A 17,114-nucleotide genomic window follows, 5' to 3' on the forward strand; every position below is an offset into this window, starting at 1 on the left:
TGTTTAGAGTTTTACTAGCATAGTGAATAACATTCAACTTCTTGTCAACTCTTTGTCCTAGAACAGCACCAACAGCATAATCACTAGCGTCGCACATGATTTCAAAGGGCAAGTTCCAATCAGGTGGTTGAACAATAGGTGCGGTTATCAAGGCCTTCTTAAGTATTTCGAAAGGTTCCTCACAATTCTCATTAAAAACAAAAAGGAACATCCTTCTGCAAGAGGTTGGCAAGAGGCCTAGAAATCTTAGAGAAGTCTTTAATGAACCTTCTACAGAAACCAGCATGACCTAGGAAACTTCGTATACCTCTGATATCTGTGGGGCAAGGCATTTTCTCAATTGCATCAACCTTAGCCTTATCAACTTCAATGCCTTTCTCAGAGATTTTGTGTCCTAAGACGATGCCTTCATTAACCATGAAGTGGCACTTCTCCCAGTTCAAGATGAGGTTGGTATCTTTGCATCTCTGTAAGACTCGATCAAGGTTGCTGAGGCAATCGTCAAAGGAAGAACCGTAAACGGAGAAATCATCCATGAAAACCTCAACAATCTTTTTCACAAAAGTCAAAGAATATTGCCATCATACATCTTTGAAAGGTGGCATGTGCATTGCATAAGCCAAAGGCATACGTCTATAAGCAAAGGTACCGAAGGGGCAGGTGAAAGTGGTTTTTTCCTGATCAGATTGTGCAACAGGTATTTGCGAGAAACCTGAATAACCGTCTAGAAAGCAGAAATGTGTGTGTTTAGATAGCCTTTCTAGCATTTGGTCGATAAACGGCAAAGGATAATGGTCTTTCCTGGTTGCCTTGTTCAGTTTTCGGAAGTCTATCACCATCCTATAGCCAGTAATAATCCTCTGTGGGATTAGTTCATTCTTATCATTAGGAACGACGGTGATACCTCCCTTCTTGGGTACGCAATGCACTGGAGTTACCCAATCGCTATGAGCGATAGGATAAATGATTCCTACTTCCAGAAGCTTTAATATTTCTTTTCTCACGACCTCTTTCATCCTAGGATTTAATCTTCGTTGATGATCAGCAACTGGCTTAGAATCAGGGTCGGTTTTAATCTTGTGCTGACATAGAGTGGGACTAATACCCTTAAGATCATCAAGAGTATATCCAATAGCAGCACGGTGCTTACTCAAAGTTTTTAATAACTTCTTCTCTTCGTGATTCGAGAGGTGAGCACTAATAATAACATGATATATCTCATTCTCATCAAGATAGGCATACTTAAGAGTATCTGGTAACTGTTTTAGCTCGAACACAGGATCACTCTTTGGTGGGGAGGATCCCCAAGCAGTTCAATAGGCAGATTATTCTTAAGAATAGGATATTGTTCTAAAACAATTTTATCTATCTCATCTCTTTCATCCGTATGCATGTCATTTTCATGCTCAAGCAGATATTGCTCTAAAGGATCCGTAGGAGGTACGACAATAGAGGCAAGAGCAATGATTTCATCCCTACAAGACGACTCTTTTTCATGGGGTTGTCTTCCAAACTTGGAGAAGTTAAATTCATGAGACACACCCTCGAAACTAACAGTGACAGTCTGTTTAACGCAATCAATACGAGCATTGACAGTGTTGAGAAAGGGTCTACCAAATATGATGAGACAAAAGCTATCTTGTGCAGTAGCAAGGACGAAGAAATCAGTAGGATACTTCGTCTTACCACACAGGACTTCTACGTCTCTCACAATTCCCACAGGGCAGATAGTTTCTCTATTAGCTAGCGTAATAGTGACATCAATGGGTTCTAACTCAACAGGTGCAATCTCATCTTTGATTTCATCATATAGGGACCGGGGTATTGCACTAACACTAGCACCCATATCACATAAACCATGATAACATTGATCTCCAATCTTGACAGAAACAACGGGCAGGCCAACTACAGGTCTGTATTTGTCTTTCGCGTGAGGTTTAGGAATTCTAGCGGAGTCCTCACATAATTTGATAACATGCCCGTCTATGTCTTTGGCTAAGAGATCTTTGATAATAGCACCATTAGGTTCAACTCTAATTTCTTCACGGGGTGCAAGTGGTCTAATGTAACCCCTACGTATCACAGTTGGAGCTTTAGAATAATCCTTTTTCCTAGCAGGATAAGGTGGTTTCTCAGTGTAGGCACAAGGAACAATAGGATCATTATAGGCAATGACTTTCTCTTCAACTAGATTGGGTTTAATTATGTTGACTTCTACAAGAGGATGATACTCAAACCACTTCTCTCTGGGAAGATCAATATGAGCAGCAAAAGATTCACATAGAGACGCTACTATCTCAGAGTCAAATCCATACTTAGCGCTAAAATCTCTAGAAGTGTTTGTTTCAACAAAAGATTTAACGCAATCAAACTGGAAATTCATACCTGACTCCTTACCTTCTTCAAGCTCCCAATCTTCAGAGTTACGTTTGATTCTTTCCAATAAATTCCACTTGTGGTCAATATCCTTCTTCATAAAAGAACCGGTACAAGAAGTGTCAAGCATGGTACGATCTTCATGAGAAAGCCGAGCATAAAATTTTTGAGTGATAACTTCTCTTGAGAGCTCATGATTGGGGCATGAATATAGCATTGATTTAAGCCTCCCCCAAGCTTGAGCTATGCTTTCCCTGTCATGAGGCCAAAAGTTATAAATAGAATTCCGATCACGATGTACTAAATGCATAGGATAAAACTTTTGATGAAATTCCAATTTCAACCGATTGTAGTCCCATGATCCAGTATCATCACATAGCCTATACCATGTCAACGCCTTATCCTTCAAATATAAAGGAAAGACTTTATTCTTTACCTCATCCTCGGGCAAACCTGCAAGCTTAAATAAACCACAAACTTCATCTACATCGATTAGATGCAAGTCTGGATGCGATGATCCATCTCCTGTAAAAGGATTAGCCAGCAGTTTCTCAAGCATACCTGAAGGAATTTCATAAAAGATATTTTCAGTAGGTACCTTAGGTTGAGGAGCAACTCCTCGTGCTTCCGTTCATGGTGAAGATACCCCGAACAAATTCCTCAAAGGAACAGTTTCCATAGTGACAAGTGACAATAAATTTCAGCACAGTATATAAATGTTTCCTTACCAAATTCCACTTACCAAAGGCGCTTCACTCCCCGGCAACGGCGCCAGAAAAGAGTCTTGATGACCCACAAGTATAGGGGATCAATCATAGTCCTTTCGATAAGTAAGAGTGTCGAACCCAATGAGAAGCAGAAGGCTCTGATAAACGGTTTTCAACAAGGTAATAACTGCAAGCACTGAAAGTAGCGGTAACAAGTGATGGTGTAGTGAGGTGAAATGTAGCAGGTGAAAAGTAACAAGTAACAAGTAATAGCAACGGTGCAGCAAAGTGGACCAATCCATTTTGCAGCAAAGCGGAAGGCACAAGCGTGAACAAAGTCTTATAGGGGGAAAACGCTCCCGAGGACACACGGGAATTTCTGTCATGCTAGTTTCATCATATTCATATGATTCGCGCTCGTTACTTTGATAGTTTGATATGTGGGCGGACCGGCGCTTGGGTACTGCCCTTACTTGGACAAGCATCCCACTTATGATTAACCCCTCTCGCAAGCATCTGCAACTACGAAAGAAGAATTAAGACAACGTCTAACCATAGCATTAAACTAGTGGATCCAAATCAGCCCCTTACGAAGCAACGCATGGACTCGGGTTTAAGATTTTGTCACTCTAGCAACCCATTATCTACTTACTACTCCCCAATGCCTTCCTCTAGGCCCAAATATGGTGAAGTGTTATGTAGTCGACGTTCACATAACACCACTAGAGGAAAAGACAACATACAACATATCAAAATACCGAACGAATACCAAATTCACATGACTACTAATAGCAAGACTTACCCATGTCCTCAAGAACAAAAGTAACTACTCACAAAGCATAATCATAATCATGATCAGAGGTGTAATGAGTAGCATCAAGGATCTGAACATAAACTCTTCCACCAAGTAATCCAACTAGCATCAACTACAAAGAGTAATCAACACTACTAGCAACCTTACAAGTACCAATGGGAGTCACGAGACGGAGATTGGTTACAAGAGATGAACTAGGGTTTGGAGATGAGATGGTGCTGATGAAGATGTTGATTGTGATGAGCCCCCTCCGATGAGAGGAGCGTTGGTGATGACGATGACAACGATTTCCCCCTCCGGGAGGGAAGTTTCCCCGGCAGGATCGTCCTGCCGGAGCTCTAGATTGGTTCTGCTCAAGTTCTGCCTCGTGGCGGCGGCGCCTCCTCGAAAAAGCTCTGCCCTGATTTTTTTCCGGACAAAACCCTTCATGTAGCAGAAGAGGGGGGCCAGTGGGCCACCAGGGTGCCCACAAGCCCTGTAGCCGCGGCCAGGGGGGCAGGCCGCGGCCACCAGGCTTGTGGGCCCCTAGCATCTCCCCTCTGGCACTTCTTTCGCCCAATATTTTTTATATATTCCCAAATAATTTCACGTTGATTTTTAGGGCATTTGGAGTTGCGCAGAATAGAGGACTCAGACTTGCTCCTTTTCCAGTCCAGAATTCCAGCTGCCGGTATTTTCCCTCTTCAAATAAACCTTGCAAAATAAGAGAGAAAAGGCATAAGTATGGTACCACAAAGTATAATACTAGTCCATAAAGCGATAAATATCAATATGAAAGCATGACGCAAAATGGACGTATGAGTATCGATATGAGAAGAATAAGGAGAGACAAGACCTCAAGCTTGGGGATTCCCAAGGAACCCCAAGTAAATATTTGAGGAGACTCAAGCGTCTAACCTTAGGGATGCCCCGGAAGGCATTCCATCTTTCTTCCTCAACAATTATCGATATGTCTTGGTTTTTGTTTTGTACACATGATATGCATAAATTCTTGAAGCATATTTTCTGTTTGCTTTGCCTTTTTATTTTATGCACCATGCTGGTATGAGATAGTCCTTGGATGATTTATATAATTCTCTTTGCACTTCACTTATATATTTTGACTATGGCTTTATAGAATGCTTTGTGTGCTTCACTTCTATTGTTTGAAGTTTGAATGCTTGCTTCTCTACTTTGTAAACACCGTTTATTTGTAGAATGCTCGTTTGCTCCACTTGTATTTATTAGAGTGTGTCTAGGTATTTTGTAGAAATAACTAAACTCTCATGCTTCACTTATATCTATTTAGAGAGTTGACAGGAATTGGTTATTCACATGGTTAGTCATAAAAACCTACATAAACTTGTACATCACTGAACATGATAAGTTTGATTCTTTGCAATAGTTTTGCGACATTGAGGTGGTAATATGGGGGCATGTTAGTAAAAGAATTAAAGTTAAGTATTAATAATGGTGTTAAGGTTTGTGATTCACCATTCATTAAAGTGTGGATCCTGACATGAGAAGGAAGTTGGAGTGTTCTTTGTCCTTGAGTGAAAAGCATGTGTCATGTCTCGTCGGGGGCGTGCGGTGGTTAACTCTTCCCAACCTCCCTCCTAATGGAATTGATACGTCTTCAACGTATCTATAATTTATGATTGTTTCATGCTATTATTTTATCAATCTTGGATAATTTATATAAATTTTTATATCATTTTTGGGACTAACCTATTAACTCAATATCAATTGTCATTTTTGCCTGTTTTTTAGAAAATAAATGTCAAATGGAGTCCAAATGTGACAAAACTTTTCAAAGTTTTTTCTAGACCAGAAGACACCCTAGAAGCTTTGGGGGAGGACAACAATACCTAAGAGGATGCGACAAGACAACAGGGCACACCCTAGGGGTAGGCAAGCCCTGATGTCTTGTGGGGCGCACGTAGCTTCGCCTGACCTAATTCCACTTGTGTAAATTCCAAAATATTGCAAAAAAACCTAGAGCAAGACCCAAAACATTTTTCCTGCTGACGCGAGTATCTGCTCTTCCGCGATCCCATCTCGAGGCCTTTTCCGGTACTCTGCGAGAGGGGGAATCGATCACGGAGGCCATCTTCATCAATCCTGCTTGTTAGAAATATGCCCTAGAGAAATAATAAAGTGGTTATTACTATATTTCCTTGTTCATGCTAATTGTTTAGTATCCATGCTATAATTGTATTGATTGGAAACTCAAATACATGTGTGGATACATAGACAACAAAGTGTCCCTACTATGCCTCTACTGGACTAGCTCGTTGATCAAAGATGGCTAAGGTTTCCTAGCCATAGACATGAGTTGTCATCTGATAACTGGATCACATCATTAGGAGAATGATGTGATGGACAAGACCCAAACCGTAAGCATAGAGTTTGATCGTATCAAGTTTACACCTATTGGTTTATGCATGTTAATGTATTTGTTCCTATGACCATGAGATCGTGCAACTTTCCAGCACACCGAAGGAATGTCTTGTGTGTATTGATACGCCTCCCTCGTATCTACTTTTCCGAACTCTTTTGCCCTTGTTTTGGACTCTAATTTGCATGATTTGAATGGAACTAACCCGGACTGACGCTGTTTTCAGCAGAATTGCCATGGTGTTGTTTTTGTGCAGAAATGAAAGTTCTCGGAACGTCCAGAAAATTTACGGAGACTTTTTCTGGAATAAAAGAAAAATACCTGCGCAAAGATCCACGTGAGGGGGTGTGCCAGTGGGCCACAAGCCCACACGGCGCGGCCACCCCCTAGGCCGCGCCATGCAGGCTTGTGGGGCCCACGTGGCACCACCGCCCCCAATCTCAGTCCTATATCTTCCGTTTCGCCTGGAAAAAAAATCAGAGAGAAGGTTTCATCGCGTTTTGCGATACGGAGGCGCCGCCACATCCTTGTTCTTCATCTGGAGGGAAGATCTGGAGTCCGTTTCGGGCTCCGGAGAGGGGAAATCATCGCCGTCATCATCATCAACCTTTCTCCATCGACAATTCCATGATGCTCTTCATCGTTCGTGAGTAATCTCATCGTAGGCTTGTTGGACGGTGATGATTGGATGAGATCTATCATTTAATCGAGTTAGTTCTTGACGGGGATTGATCCCTAGTATCCACTATGTTCTAGATTGATGTTGCTACTACTTGACTATGCTTAATGCTTGTCACTAGGGCCTGAGTGCCATGATTTCAGATCTGAACCTATTATGTTGTCGCCAATATATGTGTGTTTTAGATCCTATCTTGCAAGTTGTAGTCACCTACTATGTGTTATGTCCCGGCAACCCCGGAGTGACAATAGCCGGAACCACTCCCGGAGATGACCATAGTATGAGGAGTTCATGTATTCACTGCGTGTTAATGCGTTGGTCCGGTTCTTTATTAAAAGGAGAACCTTAATATCCCGTAGTTTCCATTAGGACCCCGCTGCCACGGGAGGGATGGACAATAGATGTCATGCAAGTTCTTTTCCCTAAGCACGTATGACTACATACAGAATACATGCCTACGTTAGATTGATGAACGGGAGCTAGCCACATATCTCTCCGTGTTATAGCTGTTACATGATGAATCACATCCGTCACACTCATCCATCACCGATCCACTGCCTATGAGTCTTTTACTACTGGTCCTCGCTACGTTACTTTGCCTAGGCTTGTCCCTTGCTACAAGAGGGATTGGGCCACTTTGCCGTTGCTGTCACTACTGCTGTCACTTTGCTGCTACTATTGCTACTGTTGTTACTTGTTACTTTGCTGCTGATGCTACTACTGTTCCTTGCTACTACGTTGTTACTTGTTGGAAGACTTCGTTGGTGCTAACATCCCGTCAACAAGGCTTTTTCTGGCGCCATTGCCGGGGATTGTCAAAGCTTTTACTGGCGCCCTTGATACAACTATTAGGAATAGTCTGCCTTGTCACCAGATAATTTCTGGCACCATTGCTATCATACTACTTTGCTACTGATACTTTGCTTGCAGACACTAATCTTTCAGGTGTGGTTGAATTTGACGCATTCAACTGCTAATACTTGAGAATATCCTTTAGCTTCCCCTTGTGAGCGAATCAATAAATTTGGGTTGAATACTCTACCCTCGAAAACTGCTGCGATCCCATATGCTTGTGGGACATCATGTATCAAGCGTCACAACATAACTGGGTGATTATAAAGATGCCCTACACGTATCTCCGAGGGTGTTCATTGAGTTGTCATGGATCAAGACTGGCATTTGTCACTTTGTGTGACGGAGAGGTATCTTGGGGCCACTCGGTAATACAACATCACAATAAGCTTGCAAGCAATGCGACTAAGGAGTTAGTCATGTGATATTGTATTGCAGAACGAGTAAAGAGACTTACCGGTAACGAGATTGAACTAGTTATGGAGATACCGACGATCGAATCTCGGGCAAGTAACATACCGATGGACAAAGGGAACTGCATACGAGATTTGTTGAATCCTTGACATAGTGGTTCGACCGATAAAGATCTTCCTAGAATATGTAGGAACCAATATGGGCATCGAGGTCCTGCTATTGGTTATTAACCGTAGAGGTGTCTCGGTCATGTATGCATAGTTCTCGAACCCGCAGGGTCTCCACACTTAACATTTTGTGATGATCTAGTATAGTTGAATTATTGTGTTGGTGACCGAAGATTTTTCGGAGTCCCGAATGAGATCCCGGACATGACCGGAGATTCGGAATGGTTCGAAGGTAAAGATTGATATATGTGAAGTTGGTATTCAAGCTTCGGAAGAGTTCCAGAAGGTTACCGGTTTTGTGATGGAGGTTCCAAAAGAGTTCCGGGGGTCCACCGGGAGGGTCCACCTGTCCCGTAGGGTCCCATGGGCTATGAGAGGTGGCGCAACAGCCCCAGGCTGGCCGACCCTCCCACCTAAGGCCCATGCGTCCAAGGAGGTGGGCTGGCCCAAAGTGGGTCGGCGCCCCACCAACTTGGGGGCCAAGCCACCTAGGTGGCCGCCTCCCCACCCTAGGGGGAACCCAAGGGCGCCACCCCTCCTCCCTCCATCATGTATATACTAGAGGAAAGGGAGGGCAGCCGCACCTAAAACAACAACGGTGCTTCTGTCCTCTCTCTCTTGTCGTTCCTCTCTCTCGTTCTACCGCAACACCGCTTGGTGAAGCCCTTCCGGGACAGCTCCATGACTCCCCGTTGATTGCGTTGGTTTCCCTCCAAGCTTAAAGGGTGATGTAGCACAACGACGACAAGTATTTCCCCCAGTTAAAAAACCAAGGTATCAATCCAGTAGGAAAATCCACAAGACTATGTAAGCGGCACCTGCACAGAAATAACAAATCCTCAAAACCCCAGCGCGTGCAGGGTTGTCAATCCCTCGTGGGTAAAGTGAAAGGATAGATTGTTAGATGCAAATAAAGTGAGCGTAAATAAAAAGCAGCAAGGTTGAAAGTACGTGGATGTCGCCTAGAGGGGGGTGAATGGGCGCTTTAAAATAATTACGGTTTAGGCTTGAGGAATGCGGAATAAAACTAATGTTTAATTTGTCAAGCACAAAACCTAAAACAACTAGGCTCACCTATGTGCACCAACAACTTATGCTAAGCAAGATAAATAACTAAGTGATAGCAAGATATATAACAAAAAACAATATGGCTATCACAAAGTAAAGTGCATAAGTAAAGGGTTGGGATAAGAGATAACAGAGGCACGCGAAGACGATGATGTATCTCGAAGTTCACACCCTTGCCGATGCTAATATCCGTTTGGAGCGGTGTGGAGGCACAATGCTCCCCATGATGCCACTAAGGCCACCGTAATGTCCTCACGGCCTCACACAATGCAAGACGTCGTGATTCCACTAAGGGGACCTTGAAGACGGTCACCGAACCTGTACAAACAAGGTTGGGGCAATCTCCACAACTTAATTGGAGGCTCCCAACAGCACCACGAAGCTTCACCACGATGGCATATGGCTTCGAGGTGACCACAAATGCTCGGGGCAATCTCGACAACTTAATTGGAGACCCCGACGCTTGCCCAGAGCTTTACACCACAATGATTGAGCTCCGAGGCACCACCAAGCTTCTAGGATGGCAAAGCATCCACGAAGAACAATCTCTAGGGGTACCAAGTACCCAAGGGTAATAAGCTTCTCAACTACTCACTTCCACGTATCACTGCGAAGAACTCAAGCCGATGCAATTAATGCAATGGCAAGACCACACGAAGTGGTCAAGTCCCTCACACTCAAATCCCTCAAAAACAACAAAAGTTATGGAGAAATATGAGAGGAAGAACAAGGAGCTCACAAAGAACTCCTATATCAGGATCCAAGGGGTTCCCGTCACATAGAGGAGAAAGTGATTGGTGGAGATGTAAAACCACATATCCTCTCTCTTTTCCCTCAAGGACTAGCAAGAACCATTGGAGGGATTGAGAGTTAGCAAGCTCTAAGAAGGTCAACAATGTGGAAGAACACGAGCTCAACTGATGGATAAGATCCAATGGGGAAGAAGACCCCCTTTATATAGTGGGGGAAAAGAATCCATCCGTTACCCCCACTCACAGCCCGAGCAGAGCAGTACTATCGCTGCTAGGAGCGGTACTATCGCATGGTAGGTTCACCAACCACGGTAGTAAAAAACTACTACCGTATCTACCACTGCTGAGGCAAAAGGATGCGCAAAAAGTCCGATGGAGCGGTAGTAAAAAACTATTACCGCCTAGAGAGCGATACTACCGCTGGCCACTGAAAGTGCCATAACTTTCACATACGAACTCCGAATCGAGCAAACTCAAATTTGTTGAATTCAGGACGACAATAGCTATCCAAATCTTAAGAACATGCAGTTATGAAAATGCCAATGATATAGAGGTGTGAGACTTCTACGAACGAAGAACCAACAAAAACTTCCAACACCGAAAACATCATAGAAGATGCATATGGACTCCGTTTTCGATGAACTCGAGCTTGTCATGAAGATGACCATAAGCTCTAAAACTCACGAAGAGATCCAAACAAGAACCAAGAAATATGATGCAAGGATGCAAATGGTTTGAGCTCTCAACGAATGATATGATCAAGCTACTCACTTGAGATCCCCCCTTGACAGTACGACAATCTATCCTAAAATAGAACAACCTATCAAGGGGAAATCTATACCTTGCACCTAGTACTCTTGAGCTAGTTGATGATGATCATGGCTTCTCAAGATGGACCACCTTTCTTGACTGCCTTGGTTTGATGAAGACTAGTTGATTGCTCCCCCATACTCACTATGGGTGAGCCACTCTTCAGCACGCCTTCACAAGTCCATTGCCACCACAATGGACGACAAGCTTCAAGCATGATATCCTCGTGATGCTCCGCTTGAACTTGCACATCGCAATCTTGATGACGATCACCACTTGATGTCATCTTCATAGGTTGAATAAGATCTTCCTCTTGACATAGACCCATGTAAACACACCTAACCCCACACAGAACTCTCATGAAGACCATGGGTTAGTACACAAAAGCGTTATGGACAATGCTTACCATACCATGGGATCACTTGATCCCTCTCGGTACATCTTGTACACTTTGTGTGTTGATCATCTTGATTTACTCTCTGCTTAGTCTTGATCGACCTTGTGTCTTTATGATCAATCTTTCGATAATACTTTGAATACCACCTTGGTCATCATATAAACTTCTTGAAACCAACAGATGGACCTCAAGAAGTGCCTATGGACAAATCCTTCGAATGTAACATAGGGCAACCATTAGTCCATAGGGATTGTCATCAATTACCAAAACCACATATGGAGAAATATGATCTAACAATCTCCCCCATTTTGGTAATTGATGACAATCACTACAAGAGAGTTTATATAAGGAAATAAGCATGACCAAGCGCACGCATACAAAGCAATAATGCATGCGTACAACATGTAAATGCTTAAGAAATAAAAGCATTACCCTCTAAGCATCACCAAACTAAACTCTCTAAACTTCTCCCCAATTGACATCGATTGCCAAAATGGACAAAAGGTTTAGAAAGCCAATATAGTAGATGGTCCTCCAAAAAGTGTGCACTTCTCAATAATAGTGCAAGGAAATACATAAGTACAATGATAAACCTTGGAGGAAAACAAACTATATCGAGGACCCAAAGATTGCAAGAAGGATCGTATGTCACAAAGACATATAAAATAGAGAAGCAAGCAATCAAAAGATACCAATAGGAACAAGCAATCATATGATCCTTCGAACCACATGAATAAAAAATATTATGATAAGGGCAAAGGTGTGTTTTATCAAAACTAGAGGAGCTCCCCATGATTTGTGCACTAATAAGTTTTTTTATTTGATACAAGTGCACAAAATAGGATCGTTGCTCCCCCAAAATTAATAAAATACACAACAAGTGCAAGAAGATAGATGAGACAATAAGCATATCACTTGCACAAAACAACTTTAGTTGAATCGGATTCGACAGAAGCGGTCCTTGTAGAAGGTTAAATAGTAACTTCAATATCACAGGTGTGGCTTTGCGTAGGTAAGAATGGTTCTTCATAGTTACCCATAGCATCCACGTAAAACATACAACAACAAAGTAGAGGATATCTAACTTGTGAGTGATCAAGAAGCTTTGGATCAAGTTACTATTGAACCTCGTATATCGACAAGGACATGTACTTCTCCTGAGTGGTACGCTAATCCTGTCTTAGAGGTCATGTTGTTGGACAACGATGAACCTGCGAGCTATGGAGAAGCGTGGTGGGCCCGGATTCCGACAAATGGTTAGAGGCCATGAAATCCGAGATGGGTCCATGTATGAAAACAAAGTGTGGACTTTGGAAGTATTACCTAAAGGTCGAAAGGCTATTCAGAACAAATGGATCTTAAGAAGAAGACTGACACAGACGATAATGTCACCGTCTATAAAGCTCGACTTGTGACAAAGGAGTTTTCACAAGTTCAAGGAGTTGACTACGACGAGACTTTCTCACCTATAGTGATGCTTAAGTCCGTCAAAATCATGTTAGCAATAGCTGCATTTTTCGATTATGAAATGTGGCAGATGGATGTCAAAATAACATTCCTTAACGATTTCCTTAAGGAAGTGTTATATATGATGCAATCGAAAGGTTTTGTCGATCCAGAGAATGATGACAAAGTATGCAAGCTCCAGCGATCCATTTATGGACTGGTGCAAGCATCTGAGAGTTGGAATCTTCGCTTTGATGAGGTGATCAAAGCGTTTGGGTTTATACAAGTTTATGGAAAAGCTTGTATTTACAAGAAGTGAGTGTGAGCTCTATAATGCTTTTAATATTATATGTGGATGACATATTGCTGACTGGAAACAATATAGAACTTTTAAAAAGCGTGAAGATATATTTGAATAAGAGTTTTCCGATGAAAGGCCTCAGAGAAACTGCTTACATATTAGGCATCAAGATCTATATAGATCAAGACGCTTAATAAGACTTTCATAAAACACATACATTGACAAGGTTTTGAAGAAGTTCAAAATAAATCAGTCCAAGAAGGGGTTCTTGTCTATCCTGCAAGGTGTGAAGTAGAGTAAGGCTCAATGCCATGCTAGTATGCTCGGAGATTTGGCGTGAGCGCAACCACAAGATTTTTAATAAGAAAGAGCTATCAGTCGCGAGCGTGCTCGTGTTGTTCAGAGACGAGGCCTCCATCTGGAGGCTAGTTGGTTGCTAGGTCCAATTCGACCGAGGCTGAGTAGTTGCTCTGTTTTTTCTTAGGGGTCCCATGTAAAACATGGCACCACCTGACGTTTTTTTTCCTTGGTTGCTCTCGCAGGCTCCTTTGTGTTTCATTTGCTTTGGTCGATTCGACTGCTGTATTCCTTCTTCGGACAACTCCTTGTGAAATAGAATCTTAGCAGCTCTCCTGCTAACTTTAAGAAAAAAATAAGACTCAATGCCCAGCGACTAGAGAGGATAGAGAAAAGAGGGGTGTCATCCCTACATTTCAGCCATAGGCTCTATAATGTTGCTTGTTTATTGCCATCTCCGGCGATGATGGTGGTCAACGACAAGAGAAGATGACGATCGATGCAAGGATTTACTAGGATTGAGTTTTTACTTTATTTCTTTAAGTGAATTTTGTGTAATCATAGGGGACGCATGTGTCCCTGGCTCCTTCCATTGAATTTTGTATGTACGTAGGATATATGCTTTTTGCAATAAACACACGTAGTTATTCCTCAAAGAAAATGACCAATTGAATGTTTTATTTTGGGCAGTGCTGTGCGCCGGCGTGTCGGCCGCCCGATACGCCAGCTGCACGCGGGCCGCATCGTTAGATCTCCATGCAGCAAATTTCTCTCGATGCAACAAATTTCATCCACGATACAATAATTTTCGTCCACGGTTGCAAAAAAAATATAGTTGTAGCAAAAAAAATCAACGTGATTGTAAAAAAAAACCGAAGTCGATGATGCGTGATAGCAAAACAAGAAAATGCTTGTAACAGAACAATCCAGTGAACTCGAATTGCAACTCTGAGAAACTTGTATGCAATTATTTTAGTGAACGGTTGCAGCAAAAATATATACAGGTTGTAGCAAAAATTAACACGGTTGTAGCAAAAATCAAAAACACATAGCAAAAAATCCGACGAATTCGAGTTGCAACCAAACGTGGATGCAACTTTTTTAATAGACATATGTAACAAATGAAAAACGCTTGTAGCAAATTTAAACACTAGTTGCAGCAAATTTAAACGAGATAAAAGTTGTATGCCTAATCAGTTCATGCGCGGGTCACGCTCGACCGGCCGAGCCGTGGCGAAACTTTTCCTTTTATTTTCTACAGAATTATCCAAAAACCACACGCACGAACAGTTTTCCTATGCGCTCCAGATAGTGGCTTCCACGGTTTTCCTCTGAAAACTCCTCCGTTCCAAACGCATGAGTAAACATTAAACAACCGCGAAATGGATTTTCGAAACTATACAACCGCGAGACGAAATACCAAAACTCACTCACCTGAAAACGAAGAATCTCCCGTTCCCGCTCAGACATTTTCGCCAGGAACAGCGATCCGCGCCGAAACGCGGCCATCTCACTCGTCGCCGAAGTCCGAACGCATCGCACGGTTCCACGCCATCGATCCGGGGCAACCACCCCTCGACCAATCAGCGCCCACCTCCTCCTCTGTATAAACCCATCAGCCCCGCTCCTCCTTTCCTCTCATCTCGCTCCAAATCCCCCACCGCCCAGTGCACGCAACCCACCTGCAAGATCCCCGCCCTCCTCCACTCTTCCGAAGCAGCGATGGCCCCCAAGGCTGAGAAGAAGCCGGCGGCGAAGAAGCCCGCGGAGGAGGAGCCGACGACGGAGAAGGCCGAGAAGGCCCCTGCGGCGAAGAAGCCCAAGGCCGAGAAGCGGCTGCCGGCGGGCAAGACCGCCTCCAAGGAGGGCGGCGAGAAGAGGGGCCGGAAGAAGGGCAAGAAGAGCGTGGAGACCTACAAGATCTACATCTTCAAGGTGCTCAAGCAGGTGCACCCCGACATCGGCATCTCCTCCAAGGCCATGTCCATCATGAACTCATTCATCAACGACATCTTCGAGAAGCTCGCCGGCGAGGCCGCCAAGCTCGCCCGCTACAACAAGAAGCCCACCATCACCTCCCGGGAGATCCAGACCTCCGTCCGCCTCGTCCTCCCCGGCGAGCTCGCCAAGCACGCCGTCTCCGAGGGCACCAAGGCCGTCACCAAGTTCACCTCATCTTAATTAGACTGCAATTACCTGTATCTGCAACTAGAACTGGTGTTAGTGCTGGCTGGAAATCGATGAATGATCGCCAATGCTTCGTTAGTTTGTTGGCTCGTTGGTTGTAAGAAGTGAATTTGTGCTGCTCTCGGCAAACTAAGATTTCGGAAGTAAATCGATTCATTTCTGCTACCGCGGTACTAATTTCTTCTGTGATGTGGTTGTTACTGGGTGGTTGTAGTAGTGCAAATTTCCAGATTAATGATCTGCTGACATTAGATTCTGTTTCTGCATTAGGTGCAGAACCAAGTATATTTGTGAATGCTACAAAAAGGAACCTGAAGGGTGATCAGATTAATGATCTGCTGACATTAGATTCTGTTTCTGCATTAGGTGCAGAACCAAGTATATTTGTGAATGCTACAAAAAGGAACCTGAAGGCCGAGTATCACCGAAGGTCAGGTAATGTTGCAAGGAAGAATAAGAGCAGTCCAATGGATTGCTTGCCGTTTCTTGTTCTTGTTTGAGCCTTTTTACGGTACCTTATACTGCTAAATAACGGCGAGCAGTATAGATCTAATCTGACCGTTGATGTGGATTACGATCCTGAGGGTATTTCTGTCTTTCTCCTAGCCCATCAATCGTTTTTTGTTTCCGAGTTGGGCGTTGTGCATCGTGCGGCCGTTTCGCCATAGTTACCATGCTTCGTCGCCGATCCCATTGATCTCTTGTCGTCATGCTGCTGCCCTCCTAGGTGCCTAGTAGCCACCGAATTGATCTGCCGACGGCTCGCAAGCAGCCGGCGACGAGGGATTAGAAATCCAAAGGATGCAATTAACCAATTATGGGATTGTCCAGCAGCTAGCATGGCCGCCGCCCTGGTCGAAGCGATACCAAACAACACGGTGGCCATGAAAATTATCTAATTGGTCATTAACCGATTTCATCCTTGATGTCGTGAATACTGCTCACGCATGAGGCGCAGTACAACTCAGTGCTGCTCACCTTGAGGAGCAGCACAGACTAAGTGGGTGTTTGGATCACTAGTGACTAGAGACTAGAGACTAGTAGTAGTCACTTTTAGTCAGTAAACCTCCAAACACCCCTGACTAATGGGTGACTAAAACTAGTTTAGTCCCTAGTCACCCCATCCCCAACTAAAAGTGACTAAAGTCACTTTTAATTGCCGGGCCCATCGGCGCCGCATCTGCCGCCCCATCCCATTCGCACGCAGGCAGGAGGCTGCCGCTCCGCTTTCCACCGCCGCCGCTCCCCTTTCCACCGCCGTCGCCGCACTCCGCCGCCGCGGCAGCACTCCGCCGCGCCGCTCCGCGTCCGTACTCCGCATCCACAGCCGCCGCCGCACTCCCGCCGCGCCCGCAGCACCCCGCCACGCCGCTCCGCATCCACAGCCGCCGCCGCACTCCCGCCGCGCCCGCAGCACTCCGCCGCGCCGCGCCCGCAGCACTCCGCCGCGCCGCGCTCCCGTGTCCGTAC

The 17,114-nt window shown here is 44.2% G+C and overlaps 1 protein-coding gene across 1 annotated transcript; it reads left to right on the top strand.

Moving 5' to 3' along the window:
* The first annotated feature begins 15,113 nt into the window (after positions 1-15,113).
* On the top strand, positions 15,114-15,809 carry LOC123439792 (histone H2B.1-like). Its single transcript, XM_045116469.1, has one exon. It carries the CDS (start codon positions 15,180-15,182, stop codon positions 15,636-15,638), a length of 459 nt encoding a protein of 152 aa, XP_044972404.1. The 5' UTR covers positions 15,114-15,179; the 3' UTR covers positions 15,639-15,809.
* Positions 15,810-17,114: the final 1,305 nt, after the last annotated feature.

The sequence above is a fragment of the Hordeum vulgare genome, chromosome 1H (assembly GCF_904849725.1).
Source record: "Hordeum vulgare subsp. vulgare chromosome 1H, MorexV3_pseudomolecules_assembly, whole genome shotgun sequence".
NCBI lineage: Eukaryota > Viridiplantae > Streptophyta > Magnoliopsida > Poales > Poaceae > Hordeum > Hordeum vulgare.